Here is a 27,662-nt window from a genome sequence, read left to right on the forward strand (position 1 = left end):
ACTAGCTGTAAGAAAGGACCATATGGACCTAATGCTATCATCCCTCGGTAATAAAGTTTTCGAGTTCGAGTTCGAGTTCGAGTTCTGTCTGTGTCTCCCTGTCTCTCTGTCTGCTCGTCTGTCTCTGGCTGTCAGTTGTCTGATATCTTGAGGTGTTCGTGTTTCCAGTTCCTCTGATTCTGCCTGTTTGTTTGTCCGTCCTTTCTCTGTGTGTGTCTCTGTACTATGTGTCTGCCGATTTGTGTCTTTGTCTGTCTGTCTGCCTGTTTGACTGTTCGTCTGTCTGTCTGTCTGTCTGTCTGTCTGTCTGTCTGTCTGTCTGTCTCGCTCTCTTTCTCTCTCTCTCTCTCTCTCTCTCTCTCTCTCTCTCTCTCGCTCTCTCTCTCTCTCTCTCTCTCTCTCTCTCTATTTCTCTATCTCTCCATTTCTATCTCTATGTCTCTCACTCTCTTTATCTCTGTCTTGTACTCTCTGTCTCTCACTCTCTCTTTCTCTATCTGTTTTTGGTTCTGTCTCTCTGAGGGTTTTTTCTGTCGGTATCGGTCGTTTTCGTTCTAATCTCTTTCTTGATTCCAATATAAAAAAAAATCTCCTTCAGTTTACCTGCGTGTACGTTCATGCCTGAACTCTTACCTCTGGTTCGTCTTGGTCTTCTATGTCTGTCTTGGGTTCTTCTGATCTGCGTGTCTGTCCGGAGGACGTACAGCGGGGACATGTAACGTCATTAGCAGCATCTAGTCCCTCGGCCCCTCCTAGCTTTCCCTCTGAGGTTCTCTTACGATTCTTCTATCTCTCTTTCTCTCTGTGTCCGTTTCTCCGTCTCTGTCTGTCTTTGACTACTCCTTCTCTGTCTGTTTGTCTGTCTCTTTCTCTTTCTTTCTCTGTCTCTTTCTCTCTGTCTACCCCCCCCCCTTCTCTCTCTCTCTCTCTTCATCTCTCTTTCGCTCCCTATTTCTCTCTCTCTCTCACTCTCTCTCTGTCTCTCTCTCTCTCTCTCTCTGTCTCTCTCTCTCTCTCCATCTCTCTCTCTCTCCCCTCTCTCTCTCTCTCTCCCTCCTCTCCCCCCCCCCTCTCTCTCTCTCCCTCTCCCTCCTCTCTCCCCCCTCTCTCTCTCTCTCTCTCTCTGACTTTCTTTGTCTCTTTTCCACTCTCTCGCTCTCACATTATCTCTCTTTCTCTCCATCTCTCCATCTTCATCCTGATGTGTCTGCCTCTGGCCACTTTTTGGTCATTCAATCATTTCGATGCATCCACGGGATGGGATTATCTGAGAAAAGGAAAAGGATGGTTTGCATGCATGTGGGCGCATGTTAATCACCTTCATTTTTTTGTCCTAAACATTTATGGAATTATTGTCGTCGACAATATCACCGGCATCATTGTCAGCATTCGAGAGAGTACAGAGAGAGAGAGAGACAGAGACAGAGAGAGAGAGACAAAGACAGAGAGACAGAGAGACAGAGACAGAGAGAAAGAGACAAAGACAGATAGACACAGAGACAGAGACAGAGATATAGTGAGATAGAGAACGGGGGAAAGAAACAAAGAGGGAGAGAGAGACAGAGAGGAAGAGAAAGAAATGGAAAGAAAGAGAAAGAGAGAAAGGAAGAGAGAGAAAGAGGAAGGAAAAGAAAGGGAGAAAGAGAGAGGAAAAATAGAGAGCGAGAAGGAAATAGAGAGAGAAAAATAGAAGCCTAGAGAGAGGGACATATACAGAGAGGAATATTTCTTTTCGGTAGTGGAGGAGGAGGAGGGGGGGGGTATGCGTCATCATCAATAGCGAGGCAAAACAATGTGCTGTTCTCAGCATGATCTGCCGTAAACTTTGAATTACCTTTAGCTCGAAATGGTTGACCGACATAGAAATATATTCAAGAACTCACACACAGCAAATGGGCCATGAAGTCATTAGAACTCGTGGCCATGCAAACTAAAACTGCCCCTGCTCCCCAAAAGACATTCACTAAACGATGAAAAAGAACAGAAGACAGGAAAACGAGAGAATGAGATCTCCTTGTACTAGTTTGTCAAGACATGACTTTTCTACGTTAAGTGTGGAAGAAACCGTCAGCGTCTATTGAATTCGCCGAAATTTATGTGAACTTTTTCTGAAAAAAAGTAAATTATATATTCAAGAAAACGAGACGTAGCGATGAAATGGTTGTGCGTCGCAGAAATACATCATAATTTGTAGTATTTATGGTGATTTTCTTTTCTTTTGTGTAGCTTTTTGTCAGTAGTTCGGCCACAGTTTTGCATTTCTTCCAGCAGTTTCTCGCAGCAAAAAGAAATCACATGACCCTTATCAAACGAAAGTGTTTTGTAAATCTCAATGCGGTCTCTAGGAAATATGGCAAAGGACAAAGCCAAAAGAAACAAATGCTAGTTACAAGTGAAACATTTAGATCATCACCATATATAGCAGGTAGGAAGCCAAGAAAAAAATGTTTTGTAAACCCCAATTCAGCCACCAAAGACGAATGGGAAAAATGAGAAAGGGGGAAATCCCAATGCAACCCCACAACCAAAGATGACCGAATATGGCATTAAACATCCAAGCGCGGTCAGGTGATCAGAGAAAGGAATACCATTGGAAAATAACAGTGAAGCATATAGATAAAGCCAAAGACGACAAAACAAGGCACAATAAATCCAGATGCAACGGACAGGGTAGAGTTAAGAACGCCATTGGAAAGTCCAAGTGCAACATAAAGCCAAAGACGACAGAATATGGAATGTCAAATCCAAGTGTAGCAGGCATTATAGAGAGGAAAAAATACCAAAGGAAAATCCCAGGGCAGTACGTATACAGCTAAAGACGACAGAATATTGTATGACAAATCTAGGTGTACCAGGGAGTAAATAGCAAAGAATATCCCCCCCCCTCTCCCCCAAGAAAATAAAATCCAGTGTAGTACAACGCAAGACGACAGAATATTGTATTATAAACAAGAAAATGTGACAGTGGGTGAGATCAACAAAGTCAGTTCAAACACAAAAGAATTCGGTAGTCACCAATACTAGGACAGCACACACACACACATCAGTATGTCAAATTGTCACTTATGGAGGCATCTTCAGGATTTGCAAAACGCAATAGCAAAAGCAGCACGAAACCAAAAATATAATATGACAAATTCAAGTGCAGCAGGGAGTATGCTTACAAAAGGAAGAATACTCCCCCTCCCCTCCCCCACCCCACCCTAACCCCCGTCTTAAAATTAGTTCCCAGTGCCGAACAGCAAAAAAGTGCACTTGGGAGTAGCTGAGAAAAAAGAATACCACAGGAAAATCCCAGTGCAGTACAGCGACAGACAACTTACAGAATATGGTATGACAAATCCAAGTGCAGCATGCAGACAGGATCCAGGAGAGAGGAAAGAATAGCATAGTTTGCATAAATCCATAAACACGGATCCCCAGGTCCACACACTGCGCGCCATATCTAGTCATAAATCGCACGCTCTTCCTCCCCAGTCGATGAAGCTTTACGACCAACACTGATCGTGCTATCCAAGACACGGGCTATCATGGGAAAGGGAGGAAGAGAGGAATCAGATCTATAGACGCAGCAACAGAGACAGGTACGAACGAGATGTAGAACGAATTAACACAAAGGGATATTTGACCCCACACATACACACCCACGAACATACGCACACACACGCAGACATGCACGCACGCGCGCGCACGCACACACATACACACACACACACACACAAACACTCAAACACACACACACAAACACACATACACTCGAGTGAACGCACGCGCACTCACGTGCACACACACTACACGCACGCACACACACACACACACACACACACACGCACGCACACACACACGCACGCACACACACAAACACTCAAACACACACACACACACATACACACACACACTCACACACACGCACTCACACACACACACGCACGCACGCACATACACACACACACACACACACACACACACACACACACACACACACACACACACACACACACATAGAGGCAATCAAAGTGAACGCAAAAGTCAAGAACAAAAGAAAGCAATTAAGAAATAGAGGCGAGACACGAAGAAATATGCGAGGAAAGAGATTACAAATATACAGAGTTTGAAAGATACCGTTGACATGGAGACAGACGAGTAGGCAGACACGTAGACAGACAGACAGGCAGACAGATTTAGTCACACAGACAAAGAAAAGTCGACCCACAAAGATTCAAAAGGTCACAAAGCAGAGACACAACATAATTATCCAGAGAGTGAGAAAAAAAACCGAAAGAGAAAGTAAAAAAGTGGTGAGAACAAAAATCAATTCCATGTTTAATTCATGATCATGCAAGAAAGTCGTATGGAGATGATTTATATGGCACTTGCCCGCAGTATGTGTGGCCACCTCCTTTCTTCTGGTCATTTTAACTGGCGAACGTGCGACTGCATCTGTATCATTTTTACTGTCACAGGTTGAGAGTGTATGGATTTTGGTCCATATTCCGTGTGCCCTATTTTTCTTTGCCTGTATGTACGTACACACATGTGTGTCAATGTATGTTGGTGGGGTTTTTTTTTAGAAGAAGTCGTTATCTTTAAATGTATTCCGACGATGTCTGAATACACTGATCTTGGACCCACCCACAATATTTAGAAAAATATGGAGAGAGACAGGTGATATAGACATTGACCTGGGTGAAAGGAGTTGTCTTCCTTTTTCATAGTATCAAGAAAAATACACGGGGAAACATGTGATACATGGAGACATTGATAACGACTTCATTATTGAGTGAAAGGTGTGGGTTTTTTTATTAAGAAACATACACTGCAGAGAGACGGAGGATAGAGACATTAATATTGACTTCATTAATGGGTGAAAAAGGTGTGATTTTATATCTTCACAGTATTTAGAAAATAGACAGAGAGACAGATGAAAGAGAGACATTGATCTTGACGTATTTAATTGGCGAAATGTCTTTTTTTGTTTTCACAGTATTAAGAAAGAAAAAAAGAGAGAGAGAGAGAGAGAGAGAGAGAGAGACAAACACACACACACACACACACACACACACACAAACACACACACACACACACACACACACACACATAGAGAGAGACACACACAGAGAGACAGAGAGGCGATTCATGTAGATATTGATCTAGAAATCATTAATGAATTAAAAGTGTGGGGTTCCTTTTTGACGGTATTAAGAAAAATAGGGATAGAGACAGGTGGAAGAGACATTGATGTTAACTTCATTAAGGGATGACAGTTGTTGGGTATTTTTTCTGTCTTCTTTCTTTTGGCACGATTAAGAAAAATACACAGAGAGACAGGTGGTAGACACATGACTTAGTGTTTATCCATATGTGCAAGGTTTTCTTTCTCTTATAGTCACAGTAGTATACAAAGAAATATGTACAGAGAGATTTGATGGTAGCATTGATCTTGACTTAAAAAATACAAAGAGAGACTGGTAATTAAGAAGAAAAAAACCAGATATATATAGGTACTGATGCAGGTATTGATACCAAAAAATAAATACGAAGAAACGGCAAGAAAAAGATTTAAAACAAAACAGGAGCATAGAAAAAAAATGACATAAAACAGAAAAACAAAAATTGACAAAAACACAAAGAGAACAATTTACAAGAACGCAAAATAAACAACAACAAAAGTACACCAAATATTAGTGTCACCCATCCTTTTGTTTGTATTTTTTTTTCACTTTCTAAAATAGTGTTTTCTTAATTTTGTAGAAAAAAATTTAAACCAAACTTTTCGAAATATTTTCCTAGAATATGATAAGTACATGGAGAGAGAGGTGACACAGAAGAGATTGTATGGGAATAATGAATATTCATGGCAGCAGTTGAGGTGAAACAAATTTACAATAATAATAATAATAATAATAATAAAGTGTATTTATATTGCGCCTATCCCTTACAAAAAACAAAAATATTTGGCTCTAAGCGCATTACAACATGTGAAGGACTTGGTACAATCAAGTCTGACAAGTACAACAGCACAATATACAGTCGGTCTCTTAGGTAAAAGCAGCTTCGACAGTTAAACACTTCTACTAAAAGATCCTCTAACAATTTACAAACATAGTTAAAGAACATCGAGTTAATAGGAATTAAAAAAAAAAAAAAAAAAAAAAAAAAAAAAAAAAAAGGTTCTTAAAAAAAAAAAAAGGTTCTTATAATAATACAACGGTTGACTTTCTTTACTGCGTATTGGATGTCACGGTCAGCTTAAAAGTACATTCCTTCTTGTATAGGCAATAACGTACACGGCCACTGGTCTGTCCTGGTTTGGCTTTTGTCTATGATGTAGAGCTGTGTAGCGGTGCGAATTCTTAAATAGGTTTTATTTCGGTTTTCAGACAGAGGCAGAAATATAGAGACAGATAGACAGACAGAGGCAGAAACACAGAGAAAGTCAGACAGGGGCAGAAACGCAGAGACAGACAAATACAGAGATAGACAAAGACAGACAAGGGCAGAAACAGACAAAGACAGAGACAGACAGACAGACAGACAGACAGACAGACAGACAGACAGACAGACAGAGATACCAGATACACAGAGGTAGAGACAAACAGACAGACAGAGGCACAGACAGAGGCAGAAACACACAGACATACAGACAGAGGGACACAGACAGAAACAGGGTCAGGGAGAGAGAGCTCTCGCTAATGCTCTTCCTCTCATCCCATTTGCCAAGCTCCGCAAATTACGAAGAAAGCTCAAGAATTTCATCCTTGCACGATCCCAGAAGAAGAAAAAAACCACTCCTTCTTGTCCTGGCCTCCAAATCCAAATCCAAAAAGATCCTGTTAGGGCGAGCAGGCCGGCTTCGTTCCGGATAAAACCCGAGGCAGGATTTGATCGATCCAACAGGAAGTGGTTTGTTTCCAGTATGGCGGCCTCCATGGTGTTAGCTTCGCTGGGCCTTCCGGTCTGCTTCCAACACGTGATTTTCGGGCATGGCGTTCTCTTCCAGCTTCTTTTTCTTCTTCAACGTCTTTTGGTAAAAGTGATGGGTTGAAATGTTTTGACTGGCAATGGCTTGTAGTATTATTTTACATCATAGCTTGAAAGACAACTAACGTCTTCAATTTGAAAACAAGGAAAGGTAAAATATACGGTGAGGTTGACGCCTTCTTTAGCAAAGCTAGTGTTTGTGTTCACAAAATTAGTAATCCTCATTTTTATCACCATGATCATCACTACACCACCACCACCATCACTACAACCAATCAAACCCAACACCAAGTCGACTCCAGCCACTAACAACACACCCACAATATTTTCATTGATTTCTCAGCACACACCCATCTTCTCCTCCCACGCCCCACCCAACCAGCAGAAGTCACCTTTTCAATTACTGATGGTGCCTTGCTCGCTTCTCGAGGGAGGCTCAGGGCAGACGGTAAATTGCCTGGTCCGTTTCCCCCCGCGCGCTCCGCACGTGAGGAGAATACCGCACGTGCAGGCTACGTCGCCCTCATGCGCTGGCTTCAGCCCGTGTGTGCATGCAGCTTGTCGGTGAGGCCATGTAAAACAATTAAGTCGCGCTTGTGCAGGGTGATGCTGGACCGTCGGTTGTCTGTGTATGGACAAGCACAGAGGCGAGCATGCAGAGAGAGAGAGAGAGAGAGAGAGAGAGAGAGAGAGAGAGAGAGGCATGCACGCACAGACAGACATGCATGCGCGCACGCATGCATGCACGCACATCTCACACGTACACACGCGTACACACGCGCAGAAGCACGCATGCTCGTATGCACGCACGTATTAACGCACGACTGCAATTTCGAACGCACGCACGCACGCACGCACGTGACGCACACACACACACCATACACACACACACCGACATACACACACACTTACACACACAGTTATTAACAGGTATGCATGTGCACACGCACGTAGACACATGCATGCAAATACTCGTGGCGCCAACAGGACCGATCTTCTTCTTCTTCTCCTGCAAGTCAATAGTGTTCTGTGTTGACGATGGTAGCTTTTGTTGGCAACAAAGTTGTGCTATTTCCCAGGACATGCATCGAATGACGATGAGGAGAAGTGGACACAATCATGCAAGTGTACCTGCATCGTAAACCTGTGTACAAGGAATTATCTAATCTTGTGGCATACCGATTGACTTTTTTTTTCAACCACCCGACACCCACACTCGAAAGAAAATGACACCAAATATAAAGAGACAACGAAGCTTTCGAGATGTGTTCTTGTGTTTCAGTCCAAATCCCATTTAATTGCGTCGATGGTAGACATTGGCATTTTGGCTTCAGAAGCTTGAGGGTGTTTCACCCTTCTCTTTTCTCTGGTATTTTTTTTCATTCCTCTGTTTTTTCCTTCTTTCTCTCCCTCACTCTTTCTTTATATTTTTTTCCTTCTTTATTTCTTTCTTTCTTTCTTTTTTCTGTCTTTTTCGTTTTCCTTCTTTTTTTTTCTTTTTTCAATTGAAAATGCGTTTGTAGCATCATCGAACGAATCGGAAAAGGGGGGAAATTGCACCGAAGCAAATTGTGTCATTACAGGCGTCCTTGTCATTTCGGTTTGAGTCTTTTTTCATTTCCTGAAAAACTGAGGGTGAGAAGGTATGTTAGTCTATCTTCTTCTCTTTGTGTTTTTTGTGTGTTTATTTTTGGGGGGAGGGGGCGGTGGGTGGGGGAGGGGAGGGGAGTTGAGGTTTCGGGGGGGGGGGGGGGGTAGGGGGTAGGGGCAGACGACTTAATTCATGGCTCTGGAATTAGAATGAAACATCACCGGAATAGCAATGACAGGAAGGAGTGATAGACAGCCAAACTCATGGCGCCTCCTTAATTTAAACTTTCTGACTGGGTTTTTTTCTGTTCTTTTTTGTTCTTTTTTCTTCAGATTTTGTTTCCTTATATTTGTTTATTTCTTCCCTTCTGCCATTGTTTCATTCTATTGTTGTTTGTGCGTTTCTTTATGTCTGTCTTTCTTTTTTCCTTTTCATGTGTGGACAGTGAATGTTCATTGGTCAAAATGATACTAATGAAATTAGTGAAGGTCTGCCGTGTTGCTTTATTGCTATTGTTTAACACGCCCTGGCCGACAGTGCTAAGTTGTATATTTAAAGGGATTTCCTCCGAAAACGGCGTATGGCTGCCTAAATGGCGGGGTAAAAAACGGTCATACACGTAAAATTCCACTCGTGCAAACAACACGAGTGTACGTGGGAGTTTCAGCCCACGAACGAAGAAGAAGAAGAGAAAGGGATTAATGCATTTAGTCTTGAAATATGGATATCAAATATCGACATTTTCTAAATGCCCTCTTTATCTGACCTATAAACCGTTTTTTCTTTTTCCTTCATTTTTGTGTGTGGTTTGAAAAATAGAGTGCCATGTGAAAGAATGTTCATCTATTTATTAAAGAATTAGTTAATCAAGTTATTTATGTATTTATTTATATTTATTTATTTATTCATTTATTTATGATTTAGCTACTATAATTATATACATCTTTATTACTGTCTTTGTCTATTCATCTCTCCATTTGGTTATTCATTAATTTGATTAGTTACCTTTCTTTGTGTACGTTTTATTCGAGACTTTGTTCTTGTTTTGATTTAAAGTGTCATCTTTACCATAGCAACATTGAAGTTTTCGTAGTCATTACAAGAAACCACAACAATTTGGCAACACCTCCTTTATTTTGTTGTTGTTGTTATGTTGTTTGTTTTTTACTCTCGGACATTTTAAATACCAACAAGAATACACACACAACATTTTTTTTAAACGTCATATCACACCAATGCATTCACTGTTGTTTTCCCCTATTATATTATTCACCATGTCTGGTACATGTCACTCCGCCAACCAAAAGATTCATCCACGTCTATAAAAGAAAGTGATTTTCTTTCGGATCGTTTCCCAATCACTAACCCAAAGAGATCGATACCCGAACAAAACGGACAATAAATCACGCATTTCCCTCTGACTCTCTTCTCTCTCTCTTGTCCCCGCAGATTCAAAGAAAAAACGGACAAAAGGCGTACCGCCGAAATGAGCAGTAATTTGGTCCGCTATCAGGGCTGTGCATCGCGACAAGTCGGTATTATACCTGTCCCATCCGCCATCTTGCACCTGCACGAAAATCGGTTCTGCTTTACGGCTGTGACGAACACTTGGCATGACTGCTACTGCGCTGCAAAACTAAAGGTGAGTTTTGTGCCCCCTGGATTGTTTGTTTGTGGGTGCATGTCAATACTATGTTAAATAAGTTGGGTCTATCATATTTATGGACAACTCAGAGTCTTGCCGTCTCAGGTTTTAAAAACGTTGTAAAACAAAGGCTAAGAGATCAATTCCTGCAGGAATGGAACACTGACGTGAATGCCAACAGCTTGTGTTTTAATTACAGAATATATAAAAAGGATTTTTGTCTGGAAAGGTATTTGCTTTGGTTGCCTAGGAAACTCCAAGTTAAACTAGCAAAATTTAGAACAAGCAATCATAAGTTGCCAATACATCAGCACAGATTTTTTAATGTTCCTAGAAATGAAAGATTGTGTGACATGTGCGATAAAAATGAATTAGGTGATGAGTTTCACTATTTGTTCAGTTGTACCGACGAAAGTATAGTGTCTGAAAGAAGAAAATTAATTAGTCCTTATTACCGATCTCACCCAAATTGTTTAAAATATGAACAGCTAATGAATTGTAAATCTAAGATAAAACTAATGAAGCTAGCAAGATTTGTAGCCCATGTTATGATTTTAGTATGTTAGCGTTATATCTAGTTTCTTTATTGGTATGTATATATGTAATACATGCTTTTGTTTTGTGTTTTTACAAAAGATGCATGGCATAATGGTATTGCCAATTTACTTCAGCTGTATATTATCGTTGTCCGCTTAATGTATACATATTATCTGCCTGATTTCTTACCTGATTTTGTTAAAGCTATTTTTCTTTTCTTTTTGTTTGCATGTATGGAAGTGTATATTGCCAATTTATTTTGGTTGTATAGTATTGTTGTATTTGTCCGCTCAATTTGTATATATATATATTTCCTGTCTGATTTGTTACCTTTTTTTGTGTGTTAAAGTTATATCTTTGTTTCAAAGCCCTCTGGGCCCAAAACAATAAAATACTTGACTTGACTTGACTTGACTTGACTTGACTACTTGACTTGTTTGTATGCTTGTTTGGTTTGTGTGTTTGGGGGAGGGTATGTGTGTGTGTGTGTGTGTGTGTTTGTGTGTTTGTGTGTGTGTGTGTGTCTGTGTGTGTCTATGTGTATGTGTCTGTGTCTGTGACTGTGTGTGTCTGTATGTGTGTGTGTGTCTGTGTGTGTGTGTGTGTGTGTGTGTGTGTGTGTGTGTGTGTGTGTGTGTGTTTGTCTGTGTGTGTTGCTAAAGTCAAACACCTACGCGTTTGAAAGTAAATGTGTTGCTTTAAAAATTCGAAAGATTTCATTTGATCATAGTGTATTTTATTTCATCAAATTTTATGTATTTTATTTTGAATATTTTAATGTATAACTGTCTGTAGTCGTAAAGTGTTACAATCGTAAAGACAAAGCGAACAGTGCACATTTCTATCAACATTCTGTAATTGATTGTTCTTTTCTTTCCCTTAACGAATTTTGGAATGACGTGACCTATTTGATACGACTTTTCGTGGCGTCGAAAAAACACATTCATACCTCTATTTGTTCCGTGTCAGCCCTATAATTGAACATTTCTTCAGAACACCTGAAAGCCTGGCGGTGCAAGGGAAGCGACATCCAAATAAAACCGCCTTTCCCCAAGAGAGGAGGCGTCGAAGCGAAGAGAAAACGAGCAAAAAATTAGTAGATGCTTCATTACACGATACGCTTCAGCGACAAATGGCACGTGTCTGCACCAAGTCCGTTTGTCATTACCATCCCCCCAAAAATGTTGGTCCGTTTGAACCAAAACTGATTTCTTGGCAGGACAAAAAAAGGAGGGACTGGGTTGAAAATGAAAAGGACTAAGAAGCATTGATAGTTTCGTAGAAATTTGAATTAAAAGTGGAGCGAAAGAACCTGTTTACGCGCGCCCTTTTTTTGGTGTCAGAATGTCATCGTGATCTTGCCTAGAGTGACGAAAGATGTTCCAGGCGGCAAAAATGTATTGCCGTACATCTGTACATCTATCTGACTGTCTGTCTGTCTGTATGTATGTCTGTCTGTCTGTTTGTCCGTCTGTCTGTGTACTTGTCTGTCTGCCTGTCACCGGGATCCTTCAGTACATTGATATGTTCTCTTTCCGCGCATATTTCTACGTCTCGCATCTCATTTGGTATTTCCTAAACTTATTATCCATCCCCCCTCTTTATCTGATACATTATTCTTGACTTTCAGGGACTGAACTCTCTTCTCCTCGTCTTCTTTTTGCTTCTTGTTCGGTTTCCTATGACCCCAACTGCGTGTGTTAGTATCTCATTAAACTGTTTAAACCAACTGCGTGTTTACGGGTCAAAACGCCGCAGATAGGTTGACAGCACTTCCGTCAATGATATACTTCTGAGACAGTCTTCTCCGTTGTTATTCCTGATCCGGTCGTCCGCAGAGTTATTATACCAGCACACAGCTAGAGAGTATCGACGGTTCAAGCTAGTTATGGTTTTAAGAAGCTCTGGTCTTCAACGCAGAAAAAGAATAAGAGGGGGTTAGTTAGGGAAAGAGAGGCAGTGGGAGTGAAGGAGGGTGGGGGCGCAGGAAGACAGACATATAAATGGAGAGATAATAATTCAACGGCAATGGTAATTTGCTTGCCAACGATTTCAAAGCATGTATACTTTGCTTTAGATTTTAATACAGCACATCACTTTGTGAAATGGCAAGGCTTTGACGTAAAGTGAAGTTAGTTTGAATGTAACTGTGAAACTGTGATCTTGTGAATTTCTTCGACCTTTGCATCGACAATTGCAAAGTAAAGGTGGGGCGTGTTGTTTTGTTGTTGTAGAGAACATATATTTCGTTTGTGAGATAGTTGTATCTCAAAAGTAGCAACGCATCATCGAGTCAAGGCTGTAAAATTGGCTCAGGATTGGCCTTGACACCCGTAAATACGTCGCCAGAGGTCTTTGGTTTCAATCTTTTTTTCTTTTTTTTTGATAGACTGGTGCATTCAGCATTGCAGTAAACAGCAAATCCATCTTTGTGACCCGTTCACGTCATTTATCTTTTCAGTTATGACACACGTGGGCAGCCATAGACGACATCAATTAGCCACACCGCTGAAATTACCGGAAACGAACGAGAAGTACGTGAGACAGTCCCGTCAGAACAAAGGAAGCGAGATGATGCGTTTATGACACAAAAGGCCGTTCATAGAACTCACTAATACTTAACCTGACATAACACGTTTTGGTAGCAGCTAACATTACACCAGGGAATGCCAGTGTTAAAAATAAAATGCTTTGAAGATCGGGTTGCTGTTCTGTTTAAACTGCCAAATTTATTTTCCAGCCGTCTGATTTCAACTGTTGGGGCTATTTTTCACATGTTTTTGTGACACTTTGTGCACGACGAACAGTGACGTGCGCTGAGGAGCGATCATGTTGACAAGTTCTCCCTTGTCATAAGATTACAACACAAAAGGTAACAAAGGCAGATACAAAAATAAAACCATCTTCCCATCAACTTGACGGAAACTTCCGATATGCCAGCTTTTAAAATGTGTTTCTTTCTCTCTCTTTCTCTTTCTCTTTCTCTTTCTCTCTCTCTCTCTCTCTCTCTCTCTCTCTCTCTCTCTCTCTCTCTCTCTCTCTCTCTCTCTCTCTCTCTCTCTCTCTCTCTCTCTCTCTCTCTCTTTCTCTTTCTTTCTTTCTCCAGCTTTCAAAATGTGTGTTTCTTTCTCTCACATATATCAATCTATCTATCTATCTATGTTTCTATCTGCTATACTCGTGGTTTTCTTTTGCTCATGCTGTTGCTCATTTACGATCACGCATGTGTCACACTTACATACTCCAAGTTCCTCAACATCAAACAAGGCCATTGTGTCAATACGAACATGCTCATGCACTTTCTTTGGGGGAAAAAAATAAGCTATTGAAGGTTAAAACTAAAAAAAAAATCAAACAATATTAAACAAGAGAAAACCCCTAAAACTAACTGAACGAAAAGCTCTACTCAAAAAAGGAACGCGCTCAGAAAAAAGAAAAGAAAATGACGATCGATCGACAATGTATCGATGAAAAAATGCGAGAAAAATCACTGCTGTGTTGTCACACACCATCAAACATAAGTCAAACATAAGTCAGACCTCTCAGCTGTCCCTCCCTCCCAGGTGATCAACTTCACTTACGTCTCTTGTCATGCAGCAGCGACGCTGCACAGCGGACGTGCAACAGTTGTCGTGCAGCAAGATGTTGCAGCTTGCGTCGGAGTGGCGCAGATGTTATGCACAGTGTAACATACACAAAGCAGTGTGTAATATGGGAGAGGGGGGAGGGGGAGGGAGATTGAGGTTGAAAAATAGTTTTGTGTAGGATGTAGGAATTAAAAGAATAAAAATGCAATGAAATCATGCACGCAAGCACGCACGCACACACGCACACACGCACACAATAACGCACGCATGCACGCACGCACACACATACACACACAAACACACACACACATACACACACACACACACACACACACACCCACACACACACACACATCAGCTTCGGAAGAACAATAGCTGGGCTAGTTTATAGTTTGATTGATAACTAAGAAACAACCTTAAATTATCAAAAGCCACATGCTGAAAGGATGTCATAAAATGTCCCTCTCATGTATCATTATTCTTATTTCTCTCTCCCCCTCCCACACCATACACCCCACCACCACCACCACCGCTCCCATTCCTTCTATTATTTTTATGGGAGGAGTCGCCTACTGTCTCTCAAATCTCTACCTCATTTTTCTTGGCCCCATCTAGAGGGAGATGTCATGGTTCGTGTTTTAATGTCATACAGACAAGCTGCTCATCTTTCATCCGCTGTCAGGGTAGGATATTGTGCATCGTGTATGTCTTGGCAGGTGTGCCTTCTTTCTCTTATTTCATTTTTCTTTCCATTCAGGCCCGTCGTGGTTTTAGACTGTCGCTTCTGTGTGTGTGTGTGTGTGGAGGGGGAGGCGGGTGGCGAGGGGGGGATTTTTGGGTGGGGGAGGGGTTGTTTAGTTGTGTGTGTGTGTGTGTGTGTGTGTGTGTGTGTGTGTGTCTGTGTCTGTGTGTGTGTGTGTGTCTGTGTCTGTGTGTGTGTGTGTGTGTGTCTGTGTGTGTATGCGTGTATGTCTGACTCTCACACTCACACTCTCTCTCTCTCTCTCTCTCTCTTTCTCTCTCTCTCTCTCTCTCTCTCTCTCTCTCTCTCTCTCTCTCTCTCTCTCTCTCTCTCTCTCTCTCTCTCTCTCTCTCTCTCTCTCTCTCTCTCTCTCTCTCTCTCTCTCTCTCTCTCTCTCTCTCTCTGAAGTCTGACTTTAAGAAACAAAGGAATAAAGTGACAGAATTAACACGTCAAGCAAAAGCAAATTATTTTAATAAATTAATCGAGGACAAGAAAGATATTGCAACAGTTTGGCGTGCTGTTAATAACATATTAGGTAAATCTAAACAGAACTCAAATCGGTCTGCCCCAACCATCTCCCCTGAAGATTTTAATTACCATTTTTTTTCCCTTGCCAATAGGCTAAATGAATCTGCAAAATGCGACAGTCCTGATTCTGATTTTGAAGTCTCTCTCTCAAAATTACATGATTTTTGTAATGACAAATGTAAACCAGGCGATTTTTTTACTATTGCAGACATGGCAGTGCATGAGGTAGGTAAGGCGCTAGACGGCCTTGAAAATAAAAAATCCATGGGTCCTGACAAGATTCCTGCTTACTTGGTCAAATTAGCTCCACCATATATTGTGGAGCCACTCACCTATGTGTATAATCTCTGCATAAAGCAAAATACTGTACCTAGTTTATTAAAGAGAGCAAAAGTAATTCCACTCCATAAAGGTGGAAATTTATCCGACCCAAATAATGTTAGACCCATTTCCTTATTACCCATTTTATCCAAACCATTGGAAAATCATATTCACAGACATTTACTCGCGTACATAGAAAGCAGAAACCTTTTCCATCAATTTCAATCTGGTTTTCGAACATATCACTCTTGTCACAGCGCCCTTACCACGCTATGCGACACCTGGTTGTCTGCAACAAACCGATCTGAAATCAGTGGTGCTGTGTTTCTTGACTTTAAAAAAGCGTTTGATCTTGTTGATCATTCAATTTTATTGAAGAAATTACAGTTGTATATCAGAAACAGTTCAGTGTGTAACTTTTTTGCTTCCTATTTACAGGACAGATCTCAATATACTGCCCTAAACTGTAAAATATCTACTGAGGAGACTGTGAAATGCGGGGTGCCTCAAGGGCCAGTGCTTGGGCCGATCTTGTTCTGTCTGTATATCAATGATCTGCCACTGCACATTTCTGATAGTAATGTAAGAAGTGATTTTTTTGCTGACGATTCTTCTCTTCATTCAAGTGGAAAGTCTGTTCCAGTAATAGAGCCCTCCCTTCAAACAGCTTTAAACGATGTAAATAACTGGTGTAGTGCCAATGCTATGCTTGTCCATCCAATAAAAACTAAAAGTATGGTAATTGCAACCAAACAAAAACACCAGATTTCTCCACTCAAACTAAATCTTACTATTGGTACGCAATCAATTGAACAAGTTCAACAGCATCGCGTTTTAGGGGTAATTATTGATTGTGAATTCAAGTGGCAGGCACAATTACAGCATATTTGCAAGAAAGTAGCCAAGAACGTTTTCCTCCTATCCAAGTTAAAGCAATTTACGGACAGAAGGACTCTGGAAATGTTCCACCATGATCATGTAATGCCTCACATCAATTATGTTTCGACGCTCTGGGATGGCAGCAGTGATGTCCACTTGAAAAAGTTAGACTCTCTCTATCGTCGCTCGGCTAAACTCATCGTAAAGGATAATGCCCCTACATATATAAAATTAAAAATGCTTAACTTTCTTCCACTGGAAAAGCATCTCAAGTTAAACAAAGCCATTTTCATGCATAAATTGTATTACGGTAAAGTGCCGATTTACATTACATCATTATTTAATAAAGCTACTGACAGATATGGGTCGGTCAACTTGATCCGACCGATTCCACGAATTGACCTTTATAAGACCAGTCTTGCTTTTTCGGGTACATCAGTTTCGAATTCACTTCCATCATCTTTTAAGCACTTAAAGGCATTAAAAAGTTTTTAAAAATATGTAAAAAAAACCACTTAATGTCTGAGTAGTTTAACGCGTTTTGATTTACCACACTTAGTATTACGCCAAAGATATGCTGTGCATTGTATATTCTGAACATATTTTTGTTGTACTATTTCTACATGTTCGATTGCTACCAGCTTGTACTTATAATTACTTGCATAGTATGCATTTGATTTTATGAATAACCACATATGTATGCTTTTCATGCCTCATCATCATCATCATCATCATCATCATCATCATCATCTTCATCATCATCATCATCATCATCATCATCATCATCATCATCGTCATCTTTATCATCACGTGCTGAAGTTTTCTGACCTCCTTTTGTTGGTAAACTTTTTAACTTTTTAATTTTTAATTTTTCAATTTTATCATTGTAAGTCTGTGCGTCCCAAGGACAGATTGTAAGAAAAGGCGTAGCCTTAAATCTTAATCCTTGTTAAATAAAGTTCAATTCAATTCAATTCTCTCTCTTTCTTTCTTTCTCTCTCTCCCTCTCTCTCTCTCTCTCTCTCTCTCTCTCTCTCTCTCTCTCTCTCTCTCTCTCTCTCTCTCTCTCTCTCTCTCTCTTCTCTTTCTCTCTCTCTCTCTCTCTCTCTGATTCTTCTTCTTCTTCCACAACCTTCGTCTTATAGATTTATCTCTCTCTCTCTCTCTCTCTCTCTCTCTCTCTCTCTCTCTCTCTCTCTCTCTCTCTCTCTCTCTCTCTCTCTCTCTCGCTCTCTCTCGCTCTCTCCCCCCCTCTCTCTCTCTCTCTCTCTCTCTCTCTCTCTCTCTCTCTCTCTCTCTCTCCCCGCCCTCTCTCTCTTTCTCTTTCCGTAATCAAAGGCCCATGCTAAACGTTCTGTTTGTCAATCAAACTTAGGAGACATAGGTGCCAACGCAGTATCATGCCGCACAGAAATAACACCTGTTGCGTCAAACATTGCGTAGCAGTTGTTGCGTCATAAGTTTGAAATGTGGGACACACAATAAAAACATCTTTGCGTTGAAGGTTTTGTTTTCTCCCGGATATATTACAGTGTTGTGGCGTGCGCGTTTTGCAAGTAAAAAATGACTATAGCTACGCCCACGTCAATCTTTGTATGACAATAAACACTTCAAAAATAGACGGATGCAGGCCTAAATATGCTGTCTGGTAGATACGTACATTTTTAAGTCTCCGTCTCTGTCTCTGTGTCTCTGTGTATCTCTCTCTCTCTCTCTCTCTCTCTCTCTCTCTCTCTCTCTCTCTCTCTCTCTCTCTCTCTCTCTCTCTCTGTCACACACACACACACACACACACACACACACACACACACACACACACACACACACACACACACACACACACACACACACAGGTTTTGTGCACTCGTGACTGATTCGAGGAAACTGAAGTGTTTCCAAGTCAACCGTGAAGTGATGTACCTCAGTAACAAAATTGACAACTGTTTATATTCCTCGATTCATTAAATCATCAGTGACCAGAGAACTGTCGAGTTTTAACTTTACGTCCGCGCGATTGCATTAATTAACTAGCACTTTCTAAGTACCATTCCAAGTACCATTTTTGTAGTTGACAAACTGAAGTTTTGGAGTTCAAAGTATTTATGTATTAGTTGACTTTTGCTCTCGTAGAGTTAAGGAAAAACTAAAAAGGAGGAGTGTTCCATATCCTGCTACCAAACTTCTCAAGGTCAGGATAATGTTTGTACGTAAAAACAACCGGAACATTATTTCCTGTTTGCTACAATATTTTGCAATGAGTGCCTGTTTCTGCCTGTCTGTCTGTCTGTCTGTGTGTGTCTCTCTGTCTCTCTGCAGGTCAATCTGTTTCCCTGTTTGTCTCTCTGCGTCGGCGCGCCCTTCTGCGTGCCTGTCTGCGTGTATGTGTGCGTAGGCGTGCGCGAATGTGTGTGTTTGTGTGTGTATGTATAATTATGTGCTTGTGTTTGCTTTTGTGTGTGCGTGTGCGTGTGAGTGTCTGTGTAAACTGTGTTTGGGTGTCTTGTTGAAGTCTGTGTCTGTTTGTGCCTATGTATTTGTCTGTGTATGTGTGTACGGGTGTTTGTGCGCGCGCGTGCAAGTGTGTGTGTCTGTTTATGTGTGTGTATATGTGCGTCTCGGTATCTATATGTGTCTGGGTGTGTGTATGTGTCTGTTTGTGTGTGTTTGTGTCTGTGTGTGTGTGTTTGTGTGCGCCTGTGTTTCTAAATTATGTCTGTTTCTCTGTCTGTCTATTTTTGGCCATTGTCTGTATACATGTGTCTATGTTTTTTTGCGATGGTTTTGGGATAGAATATACATAACCACATGTCGGTTTTCTTCACATGTCCTTGTTCCCTGGTCTTGTTTTGTCATTGACAAATACTTCTCCTCTGCAGTAAATTTCATTCGAGGCGTTAAGACCCAAGACATGCCACTCAATTACGAGGAAAACAACACGGTTTAAACGCTTAATTTAAGGTAACAACGAGTTCTGTGAACACGTGGCGTCTGCAACGTCAAACGACATCCAGTCCTGTTGCAATGTGACAAATGCAATGTACTTAAGCTTTTGATTATTATTGCAGCAATGTTGGAGTTACATTACATACGTCCGAGAGACGGTTGACTGTTGTAAAGGCTGCATTTGGTTTTGTCCGAATTTGACTTCGCAAAGCCGACTTCACGTAGGCTTCTTTTTTTTACTGAAAATTCCGTGCCAAAGTTTCGTGCAGCGAGCTTCTCAACGTAGACTTCGCGAAATGACTTCGCCCAAATAATGACAGGCTTAAATTTGAAAAAAAGCACTTTTTTCATTTTTACGAGCTACTGTCTTGTGTTCGTTGTAGGGTTGATGGAAGTGTGGCTAGTTGAGGTGGCAGTCGTTGTTATCATTGAACACATTTTCTCCGAGTCGAACTTTTTTCCCTTAAACTTTCCTTTTATTATCAGATGGTACGTGGATGGTAATTTTTAAAACTGTTAGACATATTATCTGTCCATATCACGCAAACGATGTACAAACTTGCCTTGTTATAAGGTCTAATAATAAAGGATTTCAAACGGGTTTTTTGCATAGGAAATCTTAACTGCGCCTCACGGTTACAACATTTCCCTCAGAAAATCACAACATCAGCTTGATCTGTTTGCCTGATAACGTATAGGTAAATGCCAACATATCTTTCGGGAAGGGACATAACTCGTGGCTAATTTTTACCCAAAACGTATGCAAATTTGCGCCATCTTTTCACAGAAAATACCTTTTACTGTTTACCCAAAACCTATGCAAATCTGCGCCATCTTTTCACAGGAAACAACTATTTACTGTTTACCCAAAACTATGCAAATTTCGATCATCTATTCTCCCAACGAGCTGGGATGCCAGGAACGCGTCACCCGGGATAACCTTACATCAAGACACACAGAACAATAGGACGCTTAACACGAGGGCTTACAGGACAACAAACAAACTGTCCACAATGACATGTCCTGCTTAGATGTAGGTGTGAGACTTTAAAGATGCAAGAACAAACTATAAAGTTTGGAGAACATTTTATACACACTATATATCATGCACTTGTGTGTCCTCGTGAACTCTAGTCTTGAGAAGGAACACAGCAAGTCACAAGCTTACATTTAGTCTTGACAATTAATATGTTTGGGACACACGATTATTATATGATAGGGGTTCTATGTTCTCTTAATTCCTTTGGCATATTGTGGAATGCTTTCATACAGTTAAGCAAAGGTAGCTCAGTTGGTAGAGCACTGGACTTGTGATCGAAAGGTCGCAGGTTCGAATTCGGGCCGGGACGGACACGGGTCAACTTTATGTGCAGACCCAGAGACGGAAGCCATGTCCCACCCCCGTGTCATCACAATGGCACGTAAAAGACCTTGGTCATTCTGCCATAAGTGCAGGTGGCTGAATACACCTAAACACGCAGACACCTGGGTAGCGCGACTCCGTTGCTGCTAGCTTTCCACTGGGAGGAAGCGACCCGAATTTCCCAGCGATGGGACAATAAAGTAATGAGAATGAGAATGAGAATGAGACAGCTTTCTTAAACGAAGAAAGGGGACCCACTAGTCAGATGTCGTGACAGTTTGAGAAAAACTCACTTGAAGTATGTTCTGATCCAGAATATATTAGAACTGCCAACTAAGAGCAAACATAAAAAAAATTGTCACAGTGGTTTGAATGTGGAAAAAAACCAGCAATATTTTGCTCGTCGACCATTCATCTGCGTAATTTTACATTGGCCGTTTGTACACTAGCGTACTTCACCTGGTTTATTGACACAGAAGATATGAGATTCTAATACTTAAAATAAGCCTAAAGATACAAGTTTGCAGATCCCTTTATGATGCTCATATAAGGTAAAAATTAAAATGACAGTAGCGAAATGTTGTCCTAACAATCGTCGAAAAGAATGTTGTGGTCTTTGCTGGCTCACTTATGTATTATCCCAGCGAAGCTGGAGGTATCCCGTGAACGCTATACTGTAATCGATTTGAGAAATGTGCACACCGAATAATACATGATAAAGAAGGATTCGTTGTGCCCGGCTACGTGCTACAGTTGGAGATGGAAGTTCACAAAAAATGGGGACCATACTAACAAAAATAAAGTGGGTAAAATAGGCGCCCCCATTTTTTCAGCAAACGCCACCCCAGGCCGCTTTGGACGGGTAGAAATTCCGTAGTTTCCAAGTCTATGGATAAAGCTCGCGTAAGAAGAATAAGTCACGGTCGAAAGTCTTTGACGTCAATTAATGTATCATGACGTCATGCCTCCCTGTAGTCTTTCTCTCTCGCGCAGTGTGTGTGTTTGTGCACATGTGTTAGTGTTACTGTGTGTGTGTGTGTGTGTGTGTGTGTGTGTGTGTATTTGTGTGTGTGTGTGTGTGTGTGTATGTGTGTGCGCGCACGCGTGCATGAGTCTGTACTCGTATATGTGTGTGGTGTGTGTGTATTTGTGTGTGTGTGTGTGTGTGCGTGCGCACGCGTGCATGAGTCTGTACTAGTGTGTGTGTAAGTGTGTGTGTGGGCATAAGTGTATGTGTGTGCGTGTATGTGTGTTTGTTTGTAAAGGTGTGCATGTCCGTCTGTCCATATGTGCGTATGGGTGTGTGTTTTGTGTGTATGAAGTTTTTTGTTAGAGAGTGAGTGAGTGCGTGTGAGTGAGTGTGTGTGTGTGTGTGTGTGACTTGGTGTGTGTGTGTGTGTGTGTGTGTGTGTGTGTGTGTGTGTGTGTTTGAAAGAGAGAGAGTGTGTGTGTGTGTGTGTGTGTGTGTAGGTGTGAATGTGTGTGTGCATGAGTTTGTGTGTATGTTTGTGTGTGTATGAGTGTGTATATGTGTTTGTTTGTAAAGGTGTGTGTGTCCGACTGTCTATGTGCGTATTTGTTTGTTTGTTTGCTCAACGCCCAGCCGACCACGAAGGGCCATATCAGGGCGGTGCTGCTTTGACATATAACGTGCGCCACACAGAAGACAGAAGTCGCAGCACAGGCTTCATTTCTCACCCAGTCACATTATTCTGACACCGGACCAACCAGTCCTAGCACTAACCCCATAATGCCAGACGCCAGGCGGAGCAGCCACTAGATTGCCAATTTTAAAGTCTTAGGTATGACCCGGCCGGGGTTCGAACCCACGACCTCCTGATCACGGGGCGGACGCCTTACCACTAGGCCAACCGTGCCGGTCTATGTGCGTATAAGTGTGTGTTATGTGTGTATGAGATTTGTGTCAGTCAATGTGTGTGTGTGTGTGTGTGTGTGTGTGTGTGTGTGTGTGTGTGTGTGTGTGTGTGTGTGCGTGTGCGTGCGTATGTACAGTGTGTGTGTGTGTGTGTGTGTGGGTGTTTGTTTGTTTGTTTGCTTAACGCCCAGCCGACCACGAAGGGCCATATCAGGGCGGTGCTGCTTTGACATATAACGTGCGCCACACACAAGACAGAAGTCGCAGCACAGGCTTCATGTCTCACCCAGTCACATTATTCTGACACCGGACCAACCGGAGTGTGTGTGTGTGTGAATGTGTGTGTGCATGAGTTTGTGTGTATGTTTGTGTGTGTATGAGTGTGTATATGTGTTTGTTTGTAAAGGTGTGTGTGTCCGTCTGTCTATGTGCGTATTTGTTTGTTTGTTTCCATAATTATCAGGGCGGTGCTGCTTTGAGATATAACGTGCGCCACACAAAAGGCAGAAGTCGCAGCACAGGCTTCATGTCTCACCCAGTCACATTATTCTGACACCGGACCAACCAGTCCTAGCATGCACTAACCCCATAATGCCAGCCGCCAGACGGAGCACCCACTAGATTGCCAATTTTAAAGTCTTAGGTATGACCCGGCCTGGGTTCTAACCCACGACCTCCCGATCACAGGGCGGACGCCTTACCACTAGGCCAACCGTGTATGTGCGTATGAGTGTGTGTATTGTGTGTATGAGATTTGTGTGAGTCAATGTGTGTGTGTGTGTGTGTGTGTGTGTGTGTCTGTGGGTGTGTGCGTGCGTACATGCGTACGTATGTACATGTGTATGTGTGTGTGTGTGTGTGTGTGTGTGTGTGTGTGTGTGTGTGTGTGTGTGTGTGTTTGTGTGGGTGTGTGTCTGTTTGTATAAGAGATAAAGAGAGAGAGAAAGAGAGAGAGAGAGAGAGAGAGAGAGAGAGTGGGTGGGTTGGTTTGTGTTTGTGCGTGTGCGTAAGTGTATGTTTGTGTGTATGTGTGTTTGTTTGTAAAGGTGTGTATGTCCGTCCGTCTATATGTGCGTATGGGGGTGTGTTTTGTGTGTACAGTGAAGTGTGTGTGAGAGAGTGAGTGAGTGCGTGTGAGTGAGTGTGTATGTGTGTACGTGTGTACGTGTGTAACTTGGGTGTGTGTGTGTGTGTGTGTGTGTGTGTGTGTGTGTGTGTGTGTTCGTGTGTGTGTGTGTGTTTGAGAGGGAGAGAGAGAGAGAGAGAGAGAGAGAGAGAGAGAGAGAGAGAGAGAGAGAGAGAGAGAGAGAGGTTTGTCTTTCGCTGGGGTATGCAGTGCCTTGGCGTTGCACATCTACTTAATTGTTATTGCGGCCAGTCATTTTGTGTGTCTTATAGTGTACAAAAATGGTCATAGTCTATGCAATTTTGCTCTTATATTTGTAGAGAATTGTCACAAAACACCTGTTTCCAATAGGTTCTGTAGCTTTAAGCGTGAGGATGGTGTGGTCTCCACAGTACAGATTAATGGCAGTGTCAGGGGCTGTGTATTGTCACTGCGTGGCACAGCGTTTACCCTGACGCCAAAAAACAAGTGTAGTTCACACCTGCTCGCAAATCTACAAAGGGGAACCAGATTATCATTGTCACCGCCTTGAGTTGTGTCCCTTACGTGACGGGATCATGTCCCTTGTGTCTCGCCGAAAAATGGCGCCGTGTGTGAGACAGAAGGGTGTGTTGGGATGATAAAAGGATAAGTCGTGTGTTGGAGAAAGGGGCTGGGAAAAAAGATCTGGATTTATGTGCGTTGAGCGTGATTTCTCGTGAGTGACGTAAAAAGGAGTCATTCAGGAATAATGTGTATATAATGCGCGTGCGTTTGGTTAGGCTGAGGTACACGATGAGGTTGAATGTGAAGTGCAGTATATCCCTTTGCAACCCCACCCCCCTCCCTCCCCCGCCTTTTTGGGTCTTTACTTCTTTCTTTGTTCTGTCTTCCGTCAGTCTGACTGTCTGTTTGTCTGTCGGTCTATCTGTCTGTCTGTCTGTCTGGTTTTTTTTTCATTCTTTCTTTCTTTCCTTCTTTCATTCACTTTGAGCCTTTAGTTATGTCAACAGAAATATTGTTGAACTTTATTGATGAAAAAGAATACATGTCACGTATTTTGATCCTTCCTTCCTTCCTTCCTTCCTTCCTTCCTTCCTTCCTTCCTTCCTTCCTTCCTTCCTTCCTTCCTTCCTTCTTTGATTTCTTCATTGTTTCCTTCTTCATATCAACCCTTTTTATCTTATTTCTTTCGTCATTTTGTTTCTTTGTTTCTTTTTTTTCTTTGTTTCTTTTTTTCATTCTTTCTTTCTTTCTTGTTTTCTTTCTTTCTTTCCCTCTTTCTTCCGAATTTAGTTGCTAATTGTTAAATAAGTATTTTGTGTGTGCGTGTTTCTATATTTGTGATATTGATTTTCTCTTGAGACAAACTGAACGCTGAACATCCATTCTGGTTATGTATTTGTTGTAAATAGATGCAGGTTTTCTTTAAATGTTTGGGTTTATTCAATTTGATAATAACATTCAGGTGTTCAATGAAGCAATCTTGTATTTCAATGTTTTACATTTATTCTGTTTGTTATTTAGTAAGTTAGATATATATTCATTATTAATTTATCTGTTGTTGCTTTTTGTACGTATGCTCATTTATTTATTTATTATTTAACTAATCTATTTATTTATTTATTTATTATTTAACTAATCTATTTATTTATTTATTTATTTATCGACTTGTTTATTAATTCATCTATTTAATTTGTTATATATTTATCTGTCACGTTACTTAATTGTCTACATTTGTCTAACTATTTGTTTATTTATTTATTATTGCACCCATTGACTCATGTCTTGAAAGTTATTCAGCTAACTCTCTTTTATCAACCTTTAAATGAAAGCCTTCTTGTTGTTTATTATTGTTATGTTTTGAAACATTCAAGGTTTACATTATTGTCACTTATATAAACCTACTTAGAGTTTTGGTTTTCACAAATGCAAAGTGAATTATTTGTCATACAGATTTTTTTCCTTGAGTTTTCATTCGCTGATTTAGTTATTTGTATACATAGTTATGTATTTATGTTTTTATTTATTAATTAACTTATTTATTTATTTATTTATTTATTTATTTATTTATTTATTTATTTATGTATTAATTAGTTAGTTAGTTAGTTAGTTAGTTAGTTAGTTAGTTAGTTAGTTAGTTAGTTAGTTAGTTAGTTGGTTAGTTAGTTAGTTAGTTAGCTAGTTAGTTAGTTTTATGTTCATTAATTTGTGTATAAATACATTTATGAAGTTGTTTGTTTGTTTGATTGTTAGTTTGTTTGTTTGTTTGTATGTTGTGTATAATTTACTATTTATTTATTTATTGATTTTTTATTCATTTATTTGTTTAGAGAGCTAATAAACCATATATTTATTTATTTATTTATCTATATCGATGGAATCTTTTTATTCATTTATTTATTCACTGATTATCTCCGTCTGAATTTGTTTTGTCAACGTTTTTGTGATGATTCTGTGCGAAGGAAGTCAATTGATTTATTCTATGTATTTTCTATAATCTCTCCATTCTCTAGCTTTGTACGTACAGAAAGTAAGTGCATTAGGGTGTGCCGAAGAAAATTTCCATTTTTATGGAATATTTTAACGGACAATAAAGTGCTGTTATTGTTATTGTTATTGTTATTGTATCATATTATGTTGTCCTCCTCTTCCTGGTTCGCTGTGTTTGTTTGTTTGTTTTATTTTTTTAAGTTTATTTTGTTCATTTCTTTACCTTAACACATACATATTTGTGTCTGCATGACGCTATGTTTAGTTTGTCAAAGTTCTGTCTGAGAAAAATATTAAACGATTAATTAAAGATAGGTATAGCAGTATAGATAACCAACGTCACGTCTTGGTAGTTACCATGAACACAATCGGAGAGTGAATATAAGCCGTGTGACCAAAAATAATCATTACTCATACGTGGCAATATTTCGTGGTGTTGACAAAAGCGAAGCGCCGATATTATGCATATGTCACACAAGCTTCACTTGTCCCACAGTTTAGCGGAAGTTTCTTTTCTTATAGACACAGTAAATAATCCTGTCTCCCCTTTTCCGTTATTCAAATATTGACACCATTCTCACGGCTGATTGATATTCAAGGTCATGATCAATACATAATCATGAGCACACACACACGCAGTCGGGGGGATATATAAAAAAAAAGAAGATATTATATACATACACACACGCATTCTTAAAACGCAGACTTAAGTGATTCTGGACGTCTCAGATCTGGCCGTCAATGAAACGCTTATAGACCCGTCAATGAAGCCGAATTCATTGCTAAGCAGACATGGCGTCCTATTATCATACACTTAACACACATACCGGCCAGCTTGTGAAGTGAACACAGCGCTGTTATAAGAGCCGATGCAAAGCTTGTGCTACGCGAAACGGCTTGCGAGGCCGATTATTTAATCATTCTAAACACAGCAGCAATGATGGATGGGTGGATAGATGGAAGACCGAAGAGAGAAAAAAGAAAAAAAAAGGCCCCTACAACTCCCGTCCGTCCGGAACTGCCAAAGAGGATTGATCGCCCAGTCGGCATGTATTGTTAACATTGCAT

At 40.7% G+C, this 27,662-nt stretch overlaps 1 protein-coding gene across 13 annotated transcripts in view; it reads left to right on the forward strand.

The window, feature by feature from the left end:
• The window catches only part of LOC138962567 (uncharacterized), a 274,245-nt gene that overhangs the window by 175,203 nt on the left and 71,380 nt on the right, over positions 1-27,662 (forward strand). For 7 of the 13 annotated variants that reach the window (XR_011454551.1, XR_011454553.1, XR_011454552.1 and 4 more), the window contains one exon: positions 10,022-10,214. The exons of 4 other annotated variants lie outside the window; for them this stretch is intronic. Coding sequence is in view for 5 of the 9 variants with exons in the window: in XM_070334428.1 (XP_070190529.1) it covers positions 10,022-10,214 (193 nt within the window). In the remaining 4 variants the exon portion in view is untranslated. Of the gene's footprint in view, positions 1-3,453; positions 3,585-10,021; positions 10,215-13,215; positions 13,680-27,662 lie in introns of those variants that run through there. 2 more of the 13 variants (XM_070334430.1, XR_011454554.1) reach the window with 2 other exon arrangements.

This window comes from Littorina saxatilis, linkage group LG3, assembly GCF_037325665.1.
Source record: "Littorina saxatilis isolate snail1 linkage group LG3, US_GU_Lsax_2.0, whole genome shotgun sequence".
Taxonomy (NCBI): domain Eukaryota; kingdom Metazoa; phylum Mollusca; class Gastropoda; order Littorinimorpha; family Littorinidae; genus Littorina; species Littorina saxatilis.